Genomic DNA, 21,482 nt, shown 5'->3' with positions numbered 1-21,482 from the left:
AATCTCATTGATATTTAGTTTATGGATACTGATCCAATAATCTTGAACCTAGATACTCATACTACCAATACCAGCTTTATATCATTGTGTGTGGGAGCATTCAGATGCTGTCCAATTAGAGCAATGGTATTGCTGAAGCTTGACACACACTGTGGTAGCTCTTTATTGATCCTGGCACATCACTGATTACCTATCACCTGCTATTGATTTCATGACACCTTTGTTCAGTCTGCTTTCAGTCTGTGCATAGTGTGGTATACACACACACACACACATGCACATACACACACACGTACACGCACACACACACACACGCACACCAACTTGCAGTTTCTCCTTTGGTTTTAGTGACAGTGCCCCTGGTGGTCAGCAGGTGAGTGAACAATTCCATCTGGACTGGGACTCTGTACTGGTGAGCTCAGACAATGTGATTGTGGCTCGTCTGGACGGCAGAGGCAGCCGCTTCCAGGGACAAAAGATTCTACAGGAAGTGCACAAGGGTCTAGGTGTGGTGGATCTCCAGGATCAACTCGCTGCTCTAGAGTAAAAGACAGTAACTTTCTCTTTTTATATGCCTCATATGTCCAAGCCATAATTCATGAGATTTTTTTTTTTTAAGTACACAATGTATATGGATCAGCCAAAACTTTAAGAACCACCTGCTTATTATAATGTAGGCCCTTGTGTGACACCAAAACAGCTCTGGTTCATCAAGGGAGACCTGCTGTTTTGGAGATGCTCTGATCCATCAGATCCATCATCTAGCCATCACAATTTGGCCCTTGTCAAAGTCACTCAGATCCTTATGCTTGCCAATATTCAAACACATCAGTTTCCAAAATGGACTAATATTATGCCACCTCTTGAGGCAAAGGTGCCATTGTAACAAGATGTTCACTTTCTTACATTTTAATGCTATGGCTGATCAATGTAGGTGTACATAAATGACTGAAACCACAAAATATTATTAAGATTTTATATACGTAAAATCATACCTATATTTTTATTACTTATTAAAGACTTCATTCAATGAATTCAAATATATTTTATTTGTATAGAATTTTAAGAGACATTGCCCCAAAGCAGCTTTACAGATATTTGCATTGCCTAATGAGCAAGCCACAGGCCACAGGGTCATGATGATATGAGGAAGTAATCATGAGAGGAACAACATTCAATAAGTCATTAGAGGCTGTGTATTACAGTGATATTATTATGGATGTTTTTAGGCACAAAGTAAGCAGCAACAAAAACAATATTATAAAAAATTCAGTGTTCAATAAAAAAATTGAATTTTTTATTAGTAATATTCACAGTAAACAATTCTTCTGCCAGTATAGTTAACAGTAAGCTTTTTTTTGCTAAGCAACATATTGGGCAAAGATTAGGCCATTCTGTGGACAGAACAATGGCTGTAGTGTCGTTTTTTTTAGTTTAAAACCAGGCACAGTAATAAAGAATTCAGTTATTGTGATGTGGTTACAGGTGTTTATATGGTATGGTTTTAAAATGAGTATTAGTCATGGCTTCTATTGTATTTGGCAGGATTGATTGTCTTTGATGATACAATTAAGGGCATCACTCTTAATATGAATCAAATCAGCTTCGGTAATCTTGTTTGTATTTGCAGGTATCTGCTGAAGCAGTCCTACATTGATGGGAGAAGGGTTGGTGTTTTTGGCAAGGTGAAGAGAACAGTTAATATTATTATATTTATATATTCTGCTTCAGGAATGAAGCATCAAATCAAATCATCAATAATATAAATAATAATCAATAATCATGTAATGTTTATTTCACTCTAGAAGTAGTTTACTTTTCTTCATTTGCAAATGTTTAAAAAAATCCATGCATTATTTGAATGTATGAAATGCATTTTATATTATATTATGGATCTATAAAGGTTTTTTAACACAAGGTATTTGGCAGAATACATAACTAATAGAAGCTCTGAAACCACCACACATAAGTTTTTATACTTTGTCGTTGTATCTTTAAACTCATCTTCAAGCTATATGTCGCATTAACATACCCTAATTGTGGAAGTTATGCACGATTATATTTTGTGGGTGTGTGTGTGTGTGTGTGTGGTTCTGCAGGCATACGGTGGCTTCCTAAGCTCCCTTCTCCTCCTGTCTCACAACTCCCCATTCCACTGTGGTGTTGCCATGGCACCCGTCTCTGACTGGAGACTCTATGGTACCACAGAAGCTATTACAGTACAATAACATGAACAGTATCATATCTCACCCACACACCCTGTATCATTACGAGTTTATGAATCTTCTTTTAGAGTCTTGAAAAGCCATTTCATATATTTGAGTTGGAATAAGTTATTTGACCTTTAGTAATCAGATGCTTATTTGTTTGTCTGTAAAGCCTCAGCATTTACAGAGCGATATTTTGGGTTCCCAGCCAAGGAGGAACACAAGTATCAGGTAAAGCAAGTGACACAGCCTCTCTTCTTCTTTTTTAAATAATAAAAAAGTAATTAGAATAAATAATTCTTAAGAATTCTTAAATAAAAGAATAAATCATTCTTTTTTAATAATAACAATAATAATAACAATAATAATAATAATAATAATAATAATAATAGTAATAATAATAATAATAACAATAAGAGCACTGGTGATTATTATTATTATTATTATTATTATTATAACTATATTATATTATTATTTCTAAATATAGCAAGATGATGGTAAAAGAGGGTGAGATGGCACCTGAAAAAATCACCAGTTGCTAAATATTTTGTGGGTGTTTAGTCACCTGCTAATTCCTATCCACCCCTATATCATACTGCTTCTAAAAAGGGAGTGATCTTTCTCTAAAACACATGAACTGGATCTTTGCAAAGTGCTTTTCACACCACAACACTAAGCAGCATATTACAGTTGGAGGAAAGAGCAATTTTTCATTTCTTGGCAGTAAGTGGTATTTCCTAATAGGCTTATAATGCAAAAGTAGGAAAATTGACTATTATCGCCATCAAACTTGCTTTAGCGACCAGTCCTTCCTTTAGTGGTGTGCCTTGAGAGTAACCTCAAGTGGAAGCTATTGGTAAACCCCTGTAAAGCTGGTGATGCCAATACTGAACGTCAAATTGGGCCAACAATCTGTCACAGCTCTAGATAAGGAGTCTGTAGCCATGAAGCACCTTTAAAGATGTCTTTCCTAAGCTCCCAGCCAGCTTAGGAAAGACATCTTTAAAGGTGCTTCATGGACAAAACTCAACTGGGTGCCTTCTTTGGAGCACATGAAGAAGATCCCGGAGTACAAAGTATTCCCCAAGAAGCAGTTTGGAACAGCTTTGTCACGGTGGCATTGGGCTTCCTGGGCAATCCCAGAGCTATGTAGAACAACCACTGGTTGAGATTCTGGTGAAGAACTATGGCACATAAACTACAGGACCATATCTTTGATGCTCAATTTGATCAATTCTAGAAGAGCATATATTTAGGGAGCACTGTATTCAGAACCATGGAGAGCACTTCCACAAGGACGTACCGGATTTTCAATGCTACCAAGGACAATATAACACAACACAACATAACATGACAGGAAACTACACTTGGGGGCTGCTTCGTGTAAATGATTTACAATATAGCTGTAAATCTTGAAAATCTACTCACTTCAAATCTTTTAAATAACGATAGTAGTTCATTTTGTTTCATATGCTGTTTTTTTTCTGACTTCAGGTGAAGGAAATTCACTGGTTTTCTCATTGAAAATAGATCAGTTTCAAAATTCAAAATGTCTTGGACACAAGCAAAGTTTGAGGGGAGTAATGGCCATTCTTTGTACTTTTGATAAATTGGAAAATAACACCTACTACCCAGGAACAAAACTTCTACATAGTGTTATTACATACACAATTACATAGTGTACTGATGAATCCCAATGAAAAACTCTATTTAAAAAAATCACCATAGCTGTATCTTAGCTTAATACAGTGTCTCTGCTATGATAAAAACTCATCTATGCTCACAGCTATAAATTAACAGCACAAGGGAATTTCTCTCAGGTTTCTTTTCATGCATTTTTATTTTTGTGTTGTGCATAACGATATGATCACACTATTGTATCATACCTTCATTTCCAGGAAATAATACCATCTTATTCCTTATACAATATTCTGGAATATAAAGTATGTATAATGGTACAATATATTACAATAAGACAGCTTAGACCTTATACCAGACTTAGCTGTTATATTGTAATATATTGTAACATGTTCGGTTGCATATGAGTTGTATGTACATCTGTATAATGAGTGATACTGCGTGAATTTGTCAGATCTCTAGCCTGCTGTCTAACATCAGCAACTCTGAGAAGCAGAAGATTCTGATCCTTCATGGGACAGCTGATGGTAAGTGAAAGGCTCAGTTTGCCTCTATCACACAGCAGAAGTCGCATTACAAACACATTTCTTACATACTGCAGAGGAAACTGGGGTTTTGGCCCGAAGGGGCAATGCCAACACAGCTGAAATATCGTGTTACATTTTGTGCATTTGTATTTTGTCCTGCAATGTGGCCTGTCCTTAGCATTCAAGTCAGTTGTCAGCATGCTCTAGCAGAGGGATCTGTTCAGTCCTTCCTGCTGAAATTATCACATGCGCCTAGTTGGTAGAATGAATATCTCCTAGATGTCTGAAAAGCTGAATAACTGGAAGTCCTGAAATGATGTCTAAAGTCCAGTGATTTCAGGCAGTTTAATTAGAAAAGTTTTGTCTGTGTGCTTTTCTTATTGCAAAACCTCCTAACAGAGCTTTTAGACTGATAGTATTCTTAATATATGACCAGGATCAGGATGTATGCATTGAAAGTGACTTCAAAGCACCTCTGTAAGTCACTCTAGATATTCCTGTCTGCCAAATGCCATAAATGTAAATGTATTAACTTATCAGATTCTATGCTATGTACATGTTCAATCATTGTGAGGAGAAAAAATTGTAAGGAAAGTATCACTGAAATAAAAAAATAGTAATTAAGTAATAATTTCAGTTAAACAACCAGCCTCAGCCACACAGACATCATTTAACATTTGTCACCTAATGAAGAAGTCATCCCAATCAAACTAGCAAGGCCAGCACTATCAAGACATAACAAACACTGATATCACTACAAGAACCTGATGATCTGATGAGTAACTAGCTCAGTGTTAATAAGGCTTTCACTCACACTTGATACAGCAACTGGTACCATCCTATAGATAGCAGTAAGGAGCTTGAATGACCCTTGCTGTGCTACTTGCAAGGAACATTTGAACAGCACAATGCTTCGCAAAGAGAAACAGTGGTTAAAAGAGCATGGTTAAATTAGGCACAACTCAGAGGAAATCAGATCTATATACTAGCAATTATGGGCATTGTTGAATGTCTTGCTGTCAAGTTGCTTTTCAGAGAAATCTTGTCTTGGATAGTAAGGATGAGGAAGGTAGAGCATTACTCTGGGAAATGTTGGATAATACATTCAGAAAAGCAAAGGATCATAAAAATGTTTTGACCACTATTCCGGGCAATGATTCATGCATGCCTCAAAATGACAATTGAGTGAATTTAAACTAGTCTGCAATGAATACAAAAGGGGTGTGATTTTGTTTCGCCCTTACTTCATTTCTTGAATTTAACCAACCTTATTACCAAGTGTTTTCAAGGCAGGTTTCTGAGTCCTGCCACATTGGTGTCAGAGATATATCTACTAAATATGGAGGAATGCAAAAATGTGCAAAAAAGGCTCAATCACGAAGTGCCATATGTGCACTGTTTTGATCACGATCTCATAAATAGTGGCAGCACACAATACTAGACAGAAATAAAGTCAACATTTGAGCTTAGAAATGTGTGAAATTCATCTTCAACACTGAAGGACATTTTCAACAAGCACAGAAGTAGTATGTTACGTTCGAGGGGAATCACAATGAACGGGTCCTGACTACAAGATTTACTGAGGAATTGTGCAGAAAGAGAGACCACTAAGGAGGTTTAACGGTACATTAAGAGTGCTGCAAATCTTCTCAGGATAGGGGAAGGGTTTCTTTTTTGCTTATTTGCTGGTTTTAAATGTTTAATCATTAGCATGGTCTCATGTAATCATGCTAATGAAGTGGGAGTAAAATGACTGAAACCCAAATACTGATAACATCATTTAAAAATGAAATGGTTATTTGGTGAGAAAGACACATGACAGCTTTGCCAAACAGCTGGTGCTCAGGCAACTGGCTCAGGACCTTGTGCACATGCTGAATAGGCTCACATTGGATAGCGGAGTGTATGAGAATGCCACTGATGTAGACGTGTAGTACCTGTTTGTCTAGCTTGTCTTGAAGAAAAGTGCTCATAAATACCTGGAACATAAATGAGGCATTGATGAAACCATCACCAAATATTTGTAGCCAAATTAGATTATAATGTTTACCTCTAGTCTAATAAATAATCATGAATGCCTGAGTTGTTCTGTAGCTATGGCAACAAATGGAACCAAACTGCTTATCTGACAGTGATTAGGTTCCGTCCTCTGCAGTTGATACATGAGTGTCAAAGCTCTTCTTCTTCTTCTTCTTCTTCTTCTTCTTCTTCTTCATCTTCTTCTTCACAAATAAAACCTGTCTGATGCATGAGATGTGAATCCCTGTGGCGAACCTCCTGAATATTCTCATCCCATGGCCTTAGTCTCCTCATAGTAGAGAAGGTAGATTCAGTTCCATGGAGGATTGGTGTGCTGTAGGAATTTAATGTGGAGAAAGTGTAGTAGCTCTGCTCTTATTAAAAACCTCACTGAGGTCTGCTTATCACATCATCCTGAGATGAGTCTGTATTCCACAGATATTGAGGAATGTGAAATGGTCTGGGGAATGGTCAAATATTTGTGTCTGCAACTACGACCAAATGAAGGGGTTCTGAGAAAGTGGGTGATGATATCGTATCCCTTGGGTTGGCCCCCATGGCAGTTCTTCATCAGCAGGTTAGCCGAGAGACCCTTTCAGTAATGAGTACAGAATCCTGCGTATTCCAGCTACATGAGGCCATCAGTGATTATCAGAAATGTAGGAAAGATGGTGTAAGGCATAGGCAGTATCAGAATCTGGACCTTTTCCAAAGTTGTAATAGTTCCTCCTTTCCACCTTTTTCTTCTGATGAATAGTGAAATTCTGCTTTAGACAGTGATAGAGACAGATAAGTGCTCAGAAGATATATGTGCCAATTTGACAGCTTTTATTGTGCATCACCATGGCACTTTTGGTCTTCATCAGCCATTGGTCTGATGGCTGTGTTCTAAATTTGACTATAATCCTTAATAATAGCAGAGTGGTCCATCGTATTAGTCTGGTAGAGCAAGCAGACCTCCGAATGAAAGTATTGAGGCATGTATTGACACAAACCAGCTCTTGCCAGTAACTAAGCACTTCTGGTGAAATGTAGCATCTGGACATGACATGATGTAGATAATTAATGTAGTTCAATCACTTTATAAAAATGTAAGAAACGCTTGCAATAGCTGCAACTGATACACTTAAAAATAGATATAAATCTAGAGGAATTTAGTGGTTCTCTTGGCAGTGTTTTCTCATATATTATTACACTCTACCTGTCTCTTGCAGCTTCTGTTCACTTTCAACACACAGCAGAGCTGGTGAAGCTGTTATCTATGCATAATGTCAACTATACATTACAGGTCAGTATTGCGGCCCTCTGAATAGAGCCCAGTAATGAATGTGCTAGAGTTTACTTTTTTTCCATGCTGTCCATTTTGTAACTGTGTACACATTCTCACTCTCTTCTTGAATTGCTGTAGATTTTTCCTGATGAGGGCCATGACATCAGCAGCACACACTACATGCTGAGTTCTGTCATCAGCTTCTTCCGAGGGTGCTTCCATGAAAACACTGCTGTCACCATGGAAACCGGGGAGGAGGACTAGCATCTGTGGCTTATGTGATCTCAGCTGGACTCAGATGGGATTTAAGGACAAGATGGCTGCCATAACAAGCATCCTTGACATGGGTGACTTTATTCTAATCCCTCTGGTCCCACTCCTACCTGCCAGAGGCACAGAAGGCTTTCTTATCTGGTGTAGCAGTGGAGCAGCGACACTGAGTCACACAGTTTGAGATTTTGCAAGATCACTTGTGCTGTGTCAGTAGAGACAGCACTGGTATGAATGACTAAGTTTACAATACCCATAGATACTATGAAGCTTACAAATCAACCAAATGATTATTTAGTAAAGTGCTACTTTTTGTTCACTTCATGAAAGTTAAATATACTATAATAAAACTAGACCAATGATAGATTTTAAAAAATCGGCGCATTAAAGGATATTTGGATAAAGCATACTTGAACCCCCATTCAGGTTAAGATAATAAAAATAATGGGCATTTTTCCCATTATTTTTTCCTATTATATTTTCTGTTAAGCATTATTCACAAAATAATGAAATTTTGCTTAGAGATTTTGGATAAAATTCATCTGTGGATTATTGATCAAGTGTTTTTTTAGGTATTTTTATTATTTTTTAAGAATAGATTTTAAGATTTATTTCTGGGATGCTCTGTAAGATGTAAGGTTGTATGAACTCTATATTACAGTTTATTTAGAATTGAGTCTACTGTATAACCATCAAGGTACCTCAGTCCTGTGGACATGTTCACCATTACCTTTCATGAACGTTTAGTATGAAGTAAATGTTTGTTTCCCTGCATCATTTTGTGTGAATTTTAGTGTGTATACATTCCTGTGGCAAATTGAAGACTTTATATATCACTCATAAGCCAAATGTCAAGTAAATGTCATGTAATTAAAGGATCTGTAGAATATGTAACTGTATTTGCCCTGCTAATTGCTACATTCATTTAATTCATATTAACAGTCCATGTATAACTAAAAATTTCATCAGATTAGAAATTTCATGTGTTCTATGTTTGCAATAAGACAAGGTATATACTTTAAATTCTTATTATGAGTCCTTTGTGTATCCAATTATCCAGTAGATTTCCAGTAATATATCTCTAAAAATTATCCAATAATGAAGGGCTCCTTAATAGAGCAAATGAAAATCATTCATCTGTGAACTCATGTGAAGGAGGGCAAATAGCTTTCGCCCAAGTGTGTAAAGCTTACGTGGCATGTGCGACAGTTTAAAGACAACGTTGTTGGGTGGCTTCACATGTCGCAGAGAAAGTATGTACAGTAATAGCCCTCACCTTCCCTAGTTGGTGGCTGTAGTGTGATTCGAGAAAGCTGGCTGGTGAGCAGGAACTAGCCTAGACTAAATTAGGGAGAAAAATTTGTAGATTGTGAATCAAAGATTATCAGTTATTTCTTGCTGTATCTGTATATAGTATGTGTGTGATTACCAGAAAATTGACTATGTTTCTTTGCACACATGTTCAAAATTATCACTGACATGTATTTGTAAAGTCATTCAGTCTTTAAGGACTTTAACAGAGTGATGAATTTGTGGTTTCCCCTGTAGTTTAGTTTTATGCAATGCAGCAAACCATCAGGAAAGCAGCAGTTGGTAAGTAAAACTAAATCCGGACAGCTTTGCTAAGACATTCTGACCTGTCTGTCTTCTAATACCTTTATTATTAGAATAGTTGTTATAAAGTCGTATTCCCTCTCCTCAGTTTAAATGTTTATTGTTGAAATTCACCAACTTTCATACTAATTAGAAGTGAATAGCCAGTCAGTGGATTGTAAATGGTTCGTCTATAAGATTAAGCTGTTCAATATACACAAAATATTTAAATAATTGCAATTATGTAGTACAACATTGTGTTAAACACTAATCATTGCATTGATGTTTATTGTAAGGAGAATTAATATAATGTAGTGGAATATAATACTTGTAATATTTAAAAATAAGTCATTGATACCAATGTTTGTGGTTATGAAATGTAATTGGTTAATCAAAGTTTAAGGGTGATTATATTATAGTAAATTGCTAAAGCCATAAATGTGGGAAAAGGGCATGTTCTGTAGCCAGCCCAGCAAAAAAGATGTGCATAAAGTATGTAAATAAATAGTTAAATATTTGTTAAATAATCTCAGGCATACATGGTTTCTTTCTCTGTTTGTTGTCCTGGTTCACTTTCACCACCATTCTGTATAAATAAATGTAACAGATGTTGATTATCATGGTGCCAAATGTATAATATCACTGAGTCAGAGTCAGTTTGGATGAGCTGTTTATTTATAGTCATTACTCGAGGACAGAAAGGCCCAATCCTCCAACCTCTCTTCCTTCTCATTGCCCTGATCCCAACCAGCCAAACAAAAATAAAGCAGAAAAAACAGTAAATCTGAATTACAAAAGAGATAAACAATCAAATCAACACAGATGATGACAATATCCACCCTGCTGGCTAAACTACTATGATATCTGATAAATCGTAAAAATATACTGTATGTACTGGATACACTTGTCTGTACAAATCACACCGCCATCTGTGGAGTCTACTATATACACACACATGCACCCTTACACAGGGCCTGTCCACACTATGACTTAAATGACCGCACTAAGAATTTAAACATGATAATATGATACAGAATATCCGTGCTCAGTTTCCACATTGGACTTGCGTTTTGTATAATTATTCACTGAGTTATATTTGAACAGGTTTCAGTTTTTCGGTTGCACAAAAGCTACAGAAGCTTCCAATATATCACACTGTGCCATCAGCATGATGCTCTCATTCAGTCTTTTAATGCGCTCCTGTCACCTTAATAATTTACATCTAAAGGATTACAAAGAAAACAATCCCTCCGCATGCTGTGTACACTTCTGTGCTATTACCCTATAAGCTAGACTAATGACAACTACCCAGAAATTTCATTTCACTCTGAAGCACTACTGTTGCTCTAAAGCTATTGCAGTCTCCATGTGTGATCGAGTTATAATTTATTTTCTGTGACACAATTGTGCAAACTGCTCTTTACTCAGTCAAATCTGTAGCACACTTGCAGTTTAAATACATTAACAAAAATAATGCAAAATGCTCCAAAGTCATTTGGTGATAACTGAAAACTTGTGAAGGTGATTTGTTTGAGTAGCACATGTCCCTAGATTACTTGAATAATAACACGTGTAACTGATCACTGCTATCTGATGTCATCAGTGTAATAATAGTAATGCTACTCCACAGCTCAAGGGTCCTGTCTTCAATCCTGAGCTTGAGTTACAAACTAGATGGGTTTCCTTCTCCCAAAAACATGCCATTGGTGACTGGCTTATGCCAAATAGCCCACTGGTATGAGTGACTGTGAATGTGTGCACATTACCCTGCAACAGACATTCCCACCTTGCAGATTCACCACAAACGTGACAGGGATGTGACAAGTTGTGACTGTATTGACAAAGATTGAATTGATAGATTAATGAATATATATTATGAGCTGAAATGCAGATCTACATGTTACTTGAAGCAAGGTTGCCATGTCTATCGTCATTAAAGCCAGCCCAGAAACAATACTAGGGCTGAAAACCGGCCCTTTCCAGATTCTAAACATTGTCCACCCCTGACTACCATAACCAAAAGTACTGTATTGTTTTAGTAATACCATGCAAATAAACAAAGCAATGTTTAAAACAGTATTTATAGCTTATTAAAACATCTCACATTATTACAGATCATCAACATACTGCATACAGAAATGTACAGAGCTTATTTTATGAATGGGATCGGGAAACACCTCTGTGGCAGCTACTGCATGAGGAGTTAAGAAGTGTGTTGTGAGTTTGTGATGAGATCAGTGTGGTGTCAAATTTGCAGATAGGTAAATGATGATTAAAGTATTTCATTTGAATCTGGAGATGTGAAATGACCATCTTTCAACCTTCTGGTGTAAAGTAATCCATTCCAGTGGGAAAACTGTGGACATGGCAACATTTATCTGGAGGAAAAAGTGACTCTGAAATCAGAGGAGCAGGAGACTCACAGTGATCACATCAGATAGCAGTTATTAGTTGAAATCAATGTTGTTTGAGCTACAATAGAGAAACATTGATCCAGAAACATGTCTTTCTGAAATAAATATGTTCACCTGTTGAACACAGTTTTTTTTGTGTGGACAGGGGGGCAGCTGATTTTTTACAGCATTCAGTAAAGTCCAGTGTGTGTGTGTGTGTGTGTGTGTGTGTGTGTGTGTGTGAGCGCGCACAAGAGTCAAACTCGTCGTTTCAAACTCTCAGCATGGTTTAGAGCTTGTTGACAGAGACGCCACTTCTTCTTGGTGAAGGTTGTTACCATGGAAACAGTGAGCATTTTTTTTTGTGCGGTAACAAAGTGCAGCGCTTTTGTCCCGGTGTCTACCGCACACATATTTGAAGAAAAAACAAACACAAACATGCAGCTGTGTGACTGGATCAGGTCCACACAAACAGACAATCTGCACTGTGATTGGTCAAATCGGGATTCAGTTGAAAAATCAATGTGGTGATTGGTCAGCGCATGAAGCATCCGGCTTAAGATAGCAGTGATTTCTGATATGTGAAAGATTCAGTTGTTGTTGTAACAACCAAGTTTGATTCCAGTTAGAAATGTCCATTGTCAGCAAGTACACACACACTCACACACACACGCTCACACACACACACACACACACACACACAAACACACATCCATCAAAACACTTACACACCTTTTGGGCCTATGTCTCAACATCCACATTGTCTAAACATCAACACATAAACCCACATGCATATATACATATCTAATCACTTACTCACTCTCTCTCACTCACACTCACACACACACACACACTCCCTCTTATCGAAAATTTAAAAATCTTTCCATTTAGAGCTGCAGGCCTCTTGTAAGGTGGGATCCTACAGGGAGCAGTGGTGTGTGTTACACAGGTCTGTGTGGATGAAGATTTGGTGTGTGTGTGTGTGTGTGTATGTGTGTGTGTGTGTTTGTGTGTTTGTGTAAAGGTCCTGCTGTTTATACACTCTTCAGCCTACTCCTCCTCTTCCTCTTCTTCATCACTGAGTGGGAAGATGTCCTCCTGAAGGCAAGATCGAAAGTAGCTACTCAGAGATGCCGAAAGATGCTGCCGACTCTGTTCTGACAGGAAGTGACCCTCATCTGGATAAATCTGCACAACAAACACACATCAAGCCTGTAAATGAGGATGGGTTCCCTTTTGAGTCTGCTTCCTCTCAAGGTTTCTTCCTCATACCATCTAAGGGAGTTTTTCCTTGCCACAGTTGCATCAGTCACCTCAGGCTTGCTCACTTGGGATAACATCTAGGACTGTCTGTTTATATGTTTGTTGTTTTCTTATGTTATTTCTCATGTAAAGCTGCTTTGAGACAATGCTCTTTGTTAAAAGCGCTATACAAATAAAATTGAATTGAATTGAATCGAATTGAATTAAACATAGTGTACAAATGCGCAATATAATCTCGGCTTCCTATTTATGGCACGGTGCATGTTCAGTACTGTGAATATTTTATAGTAGTAGTAGTAGTAAACATTTATAGTTATAGGATTGTTGCATTCCATATTTACTGTTTGTTCAGTACCTGCAGTGTGTAGTTGGCTCCGATCTTCACCAGATTCTTAATGAGTTCAGCTGAGTGTTGGAAGTGAATATTAGCTTGGAGGAAATAAACACAGGAGAGGAAAAATCTCAGTATAACGTCATTTCAACCCAATCAACTCTCTCTCTCTCTCTCTCTCTCTCTCTCTCTTTCTGTCTTACCATCTGCAGTTCCATGTACAAGCATCAGTGTCTGGTCTCTGAAGCCCTGTACATTCTGTAGCACGCTGGAGGACTGAAGAACAGACAAGTATTTTAAAATATCTTAATTGCTGCTTTAATGCAAATTTATAATGCTCTGGAGTACAACAATGACAAGTAAGCAAATGTATATTGTTGGTTTGAGTATAGTGAGTGAAAAACCCACCTGGTATCTGCTGTCATCCTGTAATGGAACTCCTAGGTAGCGCTCTGAGAATGCTGAGGCTGCAGAGAAAGAGAGCGAGAGAGAGAGAGAGAGAGAGAGAGAGAGAGAGAGAGAGACCTAACTGACCAAACATTTCCAGTGTAATTATTGTCTGCACACTAAGAAGTAAAGGTACTGGTCAAAGCTAGAGGTTGGATTTATGGAAGAGTGAGATTGTATATGCTTTACCATGTAAAGTCCAGTCAGTAACTGGAGACATGGCCACAGCACATTTAAACAAACTCTCAGTAGACTTCACCAGCAGGAGTGTCACATATCCTCCATAACCCTGCAGCCAAACACCAAAAAATACATGAACACACAGCAATAACAGATCATTCTCAATAAACAGAAGATGCTTAATCCAATCTATTGTCTCCGTGATGTATCTGTTACATGAATAAAAATGAATTGATTTCTATTCATGCATTATCACCACAATCATTTTGGCAGGTGATACTGTATTCAGAAACGAACAGAGAACCATGCTCATGAAAGCCATATCCAATAGAAGTCTGTAAGCAGCTGCCATAATGTTTGTATGAAACATATTTTTGTAGAATGCTTTCTAAAACTGTGTAACTATTTGTAAATTTGGCACCAAATCTGTATAATACCTTCTGTATAATATATTTTTCAGATGGAAGAATATTTGTATGTGTGGTACATGGATAACTCAGGAAAATAACTGGAATTATAAAATCTGGATAGGAGGCAGAGTTGGAATCTATCAGTGTTTGATGAATTCTCAAATTTGACGGGTTAGTGGTTGTTGCTATTGGTAATTTTCTGTAACAGCAGCTCTGAGAAAAGTTCTGGCTGCGAGGCAAATTATGGTGTTATATTAATGCACTCATATTTATATGCTATTGTTTCGAATGTAAAAATTTATTCATAAATGATCAGATGTTCAACATTAAATGTAACTTTAAACTGATTTAAAAAAAAATACAACATACAAATCGCAGTGTTACAAATAAAAAGTTATAAATAGTGGAATAAAACAAAACAATTTGATTTAATTTATTTGTATAGTGCTTTTAATGATAGACATCGTCTCAACGCAGTTTTACAGAAGTATAGAAACAGAGAAAAAAAAATTATAAAGTTTAATATTAAGTAACTATTTTATACCTATTTTATCCCTAAACAACAAGCCTGAGGCGACGGCGGCAAGGAAAAACTTCCTAAGATGATATGAGGAAGAAACCTTGAGAGGAACCAGGCTCAGAAGGGAACCTCATCCTCATTAGGGTGACACTGGACAGTAAATAATGTAAATGTAAATAATGTCCTTTCTACAACAGCAAAGGGTTCATGAGGAACTATTAGGTCAGTGTAGTTTCTGAGTTCATTGTAGCTTCTGAGTTCAAAACACTTCAGCGCAGTATGCTAATGTTGGGCCCACATTATGTTTTATTCCTTATGTAGACTGACCTAACATGCTCTTTAGACTTCCATTTTAAGTGACTTTTTGTTCTTTTGCATAGAAATGATTTTCATCTCCCTTGAACACTACAGATGTGGACATCAAAGGTTAGCTAGATTACCCAGCTTGCAGTATACTGGTACCTGCATTTTTTCTCCTTCTATTCTATGTGATATTTTTAAATTGTAAAGACTGTATTAAATAAATTAGATGAGGCAGTTAAACCGAGGTCTTACCCGACCAAACACTCCTATCCTGTTCTGATCTATATATGGAAATTTCATCAGGTATCTGCAAACAACAGGATAGACACATAATAAGATTTCTGTTCTTCACACAATCCACCCATAATTAAGTCAATCAACAACATGAGCGGCTTACTCTAGAGCAGCGAGCTGATCCTGGAGCTCCACCACTCCCAAACGCTTGTGCACTTCCTGCAGAATCTTTTGACCCTGGAAGCCACTGCCTCTGCCATCCAGACGAGCCACAATCACATTGTCTGAGCTCACCAGTACAGAGTCCCAGTCTACCGAGTATCGGTCATCCACCTGCTGACCACCAGGAAAGCTGTCTCTGTAAAACACAGAGCAAAAGGATGTGAGGTCTCAGGGATGAACTGGATCAACGGTCAGTCAGCCTTGTACAGTAGGTCCCATTTAAGGGACTTACAAGCACTTCAGACACACAAATACAATCCTGTACAGAGCTGAGACGAATCCAGAGCCTATCCTAGGAGCACAGGGAGTGATATATATATCTCACTGTGCACACATATTCACACACTCATCCAAACCTAAAGGAAATTTACAATCTAATATAAGAGCATGCAAAACTTCACAGAAACAGTAACCCATGCTAAGGGTCAAATGAGTGTTTTTCTTAAAACTATTTTCTATTTATTAAAATGGTCTTCTATATTGCCCTCTATAACTTATTTATACATGTTTTATAGATGTTTATTTCATAACATCTACACATCCAAGGCCTAAAAGGCTCAAAAACGTCTACAACCGACATTTCACTGCTAGAATCTTCAAAGTAGCTATAAATAAGGAAGATGGCACTGACAAATTGTACTTTTTATGCAGAGAACTATTTTCAGTAGCTCATACAAAAGGAAAACAACAGAGACACAAAAGAACACACACAAACACACACAAGCCCCTAAGCCCACACGCTAAGAATAAACTGCATTAAGCCGGTGTCCTTTTGGTCTGACTGAACAGTCAGACAGTGATAAATGTTGTCTTAATTTTTCAGAGACATTACAACAAAATGTTTTTTTTGCCCAGAACTAGATTTTCTCTGCACTACAGCTGCCCCATATGGCTGGGGGCTTCATGTTTTTCAGCTAATTCCAAAGCAAATGCATTGAAAGCATGAGCAGATGGAACCAAAAACAACTGATATCAATAAAGCTGTAGGAGGTGAGCTCTAAAGTCTAAAGGATGTTAAAAGTGCAACAAAATAAATGTTGGTAAGAATAATAAAAAAAATGATAATAATAATTTTCTCAACCTAATTAGCACCTCAAGTGTAGACTCGAGTTGTTTTCAGTGAGGCAGGCAAACCGAAATCCACGGAAGACTTTGAAGAGCGTATTAAGAGTTTACCATCTTTCAGCACTATGATTACAGCATTTAACACAATCAGTGTAAGTGGATAAATATCATCTTACTGTGTGTGCTGATACTAATGTAGACAGCAGATCCTTCCTTTGGAGAAGGTGTTCACATATAAATACAAAATTACCTGCAGCTGTGTTCCTCTTTCACTCATCACAATAGCTCTTAATATAAACACACAGCATGGTAATGATCATTATATTATACCCCTCTCTCTCTCTCTCTCTCTCTCTCTCTCGCTCTCTCTCTCTCTCTCTCTCTCGCTCTCTCTCTCTCTCTCTCTCTCTCTCTCATGAGCCCTCATCTCCATTTCTCTCCTATCAATCCAAAAGTAGTTCTTAAACCTTTCTTTTACACCACATCTTGTGTGATGAGAGCATGGCTGTTTCTGAATAAAAGTCAATTGCAAAGGGTTACACACCCAAAATGAAGAAAACAAATGCTTCCAAACTGTGGCAAACAAGAAAAGAAAAGAAAAGTGTTAAATTGTAATATTGTGAAACATCTAAATATAAACCAGCAAATAAATGTCTGGACATAGAAGGGCTTTCTTCATTTTCACTATTTTCTACTGTTTTAGAGCAATAATGATGAAATTAACAGTATTCCTGCAGAAGCTTCGCACACACTTGGAATCCTTCCGTCAACTTCATGAGGGAGCTTCTCCCCAGAGACTTTTCGTAAAACTCTGAAACAGGTTGAGCTCCTACCTGCTTCTGCCAAATGAAATGAATGGAAAATATACCAAAATCTGCTTTGAGCTTCAATCAATCTTTGAGTTTGAGTAAAAACTACTTACTAAAAATCTAATTTGATTCGTATTAACTATTTTCATTTGCCTTCAAAACAAATTTTAATTTCTTTAAGACAATTTAATATGGACTGTATTTTTACAGTGTGTACCTTTGATTGTGAGTGTATACACTCATCAGCCACTCTAATAGGATACGATAAAGCTGGTCATTTATTTAATCAGCCAATCATGTGACAGCAGCACAGTCCATGTAATAATACACATACAGGTCCAGAGCTTCAGTTAAAGTTTACATCAAATATCTTAATGCAGAAAACAATTGCTCTCGGTGATTTTGACCATGGCGTGATTGTTGGTGACAGATGGGCTGGGTTTGAGAATTTCAGAAATAGCTAATCAGGGAATTTCACACACATCAGTCTTTAGACTTTACACAGAATAGTGCAAAACAATAAACCTCCAATGAGTGGGAGATCTGTGGGTAGAAAAGCTTTGTTAATGAAAGAGGTCAGAGGAGAATGCTTGGTTGAACTGACAGGAAGTTTGCATTTCCATTTCCACGAAAATCGATAATTTTATTTTTTAAAATAGGGCATATCTCTTCTTTCGAAACCATGGGGGAAATAAACTGCCTTTATCACAGCAGCAAATGCTTACATCATCAGCAGTAGTCCATAATGGCGTGAGTCAGAGAAGTCTGGCGGGAAGGAAATCTTTAGAGGCAGGTCTAAAAAAAAAAAAAAGAAGATAGAAAACTCTTTAGGGAATAAAAGCATTATGCGGTTTATATGATTGATGCCTGCTTAGTTGTCTAGAAATATAAATAAATGCTCCTGTCTTCATTTCAAAAACTATTAGCAAAGACATCATGGTGTAAAAAAAAAGTATTACAAAAAAGTATTACATAAATGTCTCTAATGAAAAGTTGTGAGCTTATTGTGAAATGAACAACTAGGAAGAGATATTTACCAAAGCGGTCAGTCTGAAGGGTTTTATACTCAGTGATCTGGATTCTCTTGTATCTCAGGGCAGCTTTGAGGAGAGAGTTATTCTCCAGAATAAAATAATCTGGGCACACAGAGACAGGATGAAATATCAAAACAGGTGAAGCCATTTTCTTTTTTTCTTTTTTTCTTTTTTTTATTATTAAAATCTCTATAGTCACAGCATGGCCACTCACTATAGTTCTCCTACTGTGTGTTACACTGTGATTTAGTAGATGTCTCCCAACCATATATTCACTTTAGGAATTTGCCACCAAGAGGGAAAACCCATAAAAGTGAGTTATCTGAGGTTTACAGAGGCCCCATTGCCACATTTAATCATAACAACAACTGGCATAACAGCATTAAATCCACTGCAGGATGGGTACTGAAGTGGCTTTATTGAAAACCTAAAGAAGCTGCTACTTGACCTCTTATTAATGGAGCAGCGCTGGTCTTCACCTGGCAATGACATAGAACTCACTAATTACATTTGCAAATGACCATGAAACTAGCTACACTACATTAGCTAATACACAGAGTTAGTAAATTTACTAGCCAGTTAACTAAGTAGGGAATTTGTGTGTGTGTGTGTGTGTATCTACATGGAGTGTGGAACAAATATGTTGTAAATAAACACTCACTGGCTGTGTTGAGTGTGTGGACAATCACCGTGGGGGCTCCAGGTCCTAAACAGGACAATTAAAACACATCAAACAAACCTGGGTTAGATTATTACAAATCAATAACACAGGTGAAAGTTACTGTAAAAATTTTTTATTGTAATATCTTACACAGTATACAACACATAATCTAGTTCTTTGGATTACACTTGCAGGACACAACTGAGCTGAAGGTGAAGGGTCTTTAGCACATGATCCAGTCATGGGAGATTTGAAAATATGATTCTCTGTTCTGTAGCTCAGCTTTTACCACCGAGTCACCACAACTAGCTCAAGTAGCCTGCACTGATCTCCACCACTGAATTACACCGATCAGGCATAACATTATGAGCACTGAGAGGTGAAGTGAATAACACTGATGATCTCCTCATCATGGCACCTGTTAGTGGGTGGGATATATTAGGCAGCAAGTGAACATTTTGTCCTCAAAGTTGTTGTGTTAGAAGCAGGAAAAATGGGCAAGGTAAGGACTTGAGCGAGTTTGACAAGGACCAAATTGTGATGAATAGACGACTGGATCAGAGCATCTCCAAAACTGCAGCTCTTGTGGGGTGTTCCCGGTCTGCAGTGGTCAGTATCTATCAAAAGTGGTCCAAGGAAGGAACAGTGGTGAACCGGCGACAGGGTCATGGGCAGCCAAGGCTCACTGATGCCTGTGGGGAGCAAAGGCTGGCCTGTGTGATCCGATCCAACAGACAAGATACTATTGCTCAAATTGCTGAAGAAGGTAATGCTGGTTCTGATAGAAAGGTGTCAAAATACACAGTACATGACAGGTCAGGGCTGTTTTATCAGCAAAATGATCAACACAATATTAGGCAGGTGGACATAATGATATGCCTGATCAGAGTAACTCACACTACAAGATTTTATTTTTTAGTCAAAAAAATGAGTTTCACTAGTTCATATACCACTAGTTCTTATTACATACCACCATCAAGCTTATGTATTTAAAGAGTAAAGAGTTCATAGAAGGAGAAGTAATAATTCATAGTGTCACTGGTACAGATAATGAAACATAAAAGAAATACGTAAGAAGTATGTAGCTTTCATCACAGTTTTTAAGTCTCTGGCCACGGAGATAAAACTGTGGCCCATCACTGCTCTGTAAGTAGACTTGTAGAAGGGATAACAGCCCTGAGTTGTTATGAATAATGCTACTAGGGCTGTGAAATTAATAAAGTAATTAATCATAATAAATAGCATCTTTATCTAGTTAATACCAGTTAATCAAAATTCTTATTAACTGAAATTTGTCCCCAAGGATTTTTAAACTGTCACATGTCCACATGTCTTAACTATTATTTTAGCTGCACCATTATACAGTATGTACCACTATTACCATGTACCATCCACTTCTACTTACATTCCTTTTTTTTCCAAAAGATGCTTATTAAGCACTAGATACTATGTGAGGTCAAGGGCAGTTTTCGAAAGTCAGACATTTCACTACCGCAATCATGTTCCTTTGCACAATCTGTGCTAAGCATGCATAATATCTTGTCTCTGCTTGATGCTTTACCAAAGTGCCTTACTTCTATTTTCATTACATCTCAGCATGTGAGTGCAGTTTCCAATTTTCATCCATATAATGCCCTGTAACCTCAAGATAATTACGGTTACTAAGAGTAATCTCCATTTAAATACAGCCGCTTTCTCCATCAATGAATCACACAAAGTTTCAGCGCAAAAGACACTAGCCTAAGAATTGTTGCTGAGGACTGACTAGGAAAGGATGAAACTAGGAAGATGCATTAATGGTCTCCAAGGCCAGTACTGTAAATGTATAATACATTGATAAAACATTATTAAAACTGTTACACACTTCCCTAAGCAAGTGTGAATAGGTGGATGTAAGGGCTGTACCTTTACAGTGCAGTATAACATGCTGCTGCGTTGGACTGAGGTCAGCACTAAAGAAAGTGCAGTGGGCCTTGTTCAGGTCACAGGTCAGACATCGCCGTGGGAAGAGACCAACTGTGGACACACTGAACACAGAACAACCCAATGCCTTCATTTTTATTTCATCATCTTTAACTCAGCAAGC

General features: G+C 37.5%; 2 protein-coding genes across 3 annotated transcripts in view; one reads left to right on the top strand and one right to left on the bottom strand.

Annotated features, from left to right (window-relative positions):
• LOC131354883 (inactive dipeptidyl peptidase 10-like) overlaps positions 1-10,273 on the top strand; it is a 55,318-nt gene extending 45,045 nt beyond the window's left edge. The window contains exons 20-26 of the mRNA XM_058392970.1: positions 349-543; positions 1,631-1,685; positions 2,100-2,199; positions 2,380-2,438; positions 4,300-4,372; positions 7,606-7,679; positions 7,800-10,273. Coding sequence (XP_058248953.1) covers positions 349-543; positions 1,631-1,685; positions 2,100-2,199; positions 2,380-2,438; positions 4,300-4,372; positions 7,606-7,679; positions 7,800-7,925 — 682 coding nt within the window. The 3' untranslated portion in view covers positions 7,926-10,273. The remainder of the gene's footprint in view (positions 1-348; positions 544-1,630; positions 1,686-2,099; positions 2,200-2,379; positions 2,439-4,299; positions 4,373-7,605; positions 7,680-7,799) is intronic.
• Positions 10,274-11,356: 1,083 nt separating this feature from the next.
• The window catches only part of LOC131354882 (inactive dipeptidyl peptidase 10-like), an 88,017-nt gene continuing 77,891 nt past the window's right edge, over positions 11,357-21,482 (bottom strand). For both annotated transcript variants that reach the window (XM_058392968.1, XM_058392969.1), the window contains 11 exons: positions 21,302-21,423; positions 19,397-19,441; positions 18,739-18,837; positions 18,427-18,496; positions 15,769-15,963; positions 15,624-15,678; positions 14,148-14,247; positions 13,920-13,978; positions 13,715-13,787; positions 13,536-13,609; positions 11,357-13,105 (listed from right to left, as the gene is read on the bottom strand). In XM_058392968.1, the coding sequence (XP_058248951.1) occupies positions 12,968-13,105; positions 13,536-13,609; positions 13,715-13,787; positions 13,920-13,978; positions 14,148-14,247; positions 15,624-15,678; positions 15,769-15,963; positions 18,427-18,496; positions 18,739-18,837; positions 19,397-19,441; positions 21,302-21,423 (1,030 nt within the window). In that variant the 3' untranslated portion in view covers positions 11,357-12,967. The remainder of the gene's footprint in view (positions 13,106-13,535; positions 13,610-13,714; positions 13,788-13,919; positions 13,979-14,147; positions 14,248-15,623; positions 15,679-15,768; positions 15,964-18,426; positions 18,497-18,738; positions 18,838-19,396; positions 19,442-21,301; positions 21,424-21,482) is intronic.

Source organism: Hemibagrus wyckioides, linkage group LG06 (genome assembly GCF_019097595.1).
Source record: "Hemibagrus wyckioides isolate EC202008001 linkage group LG06, SWU_Hwy_1.0, whole genome shotgun sequence".
Taxonomy (NCBI): domain Eukaryota; kingdom Metazoa; phylum Chordata; class Actinopteri; order Siluriformes; family Bagridae; genus Hemibagrus; species Hemibagrus wyckioides.
The sequence above is the reverse complement of the archived record's forward strand: the minus strand, read 5'-3'. Positions and strand labels throughout refer to the sequence as shown.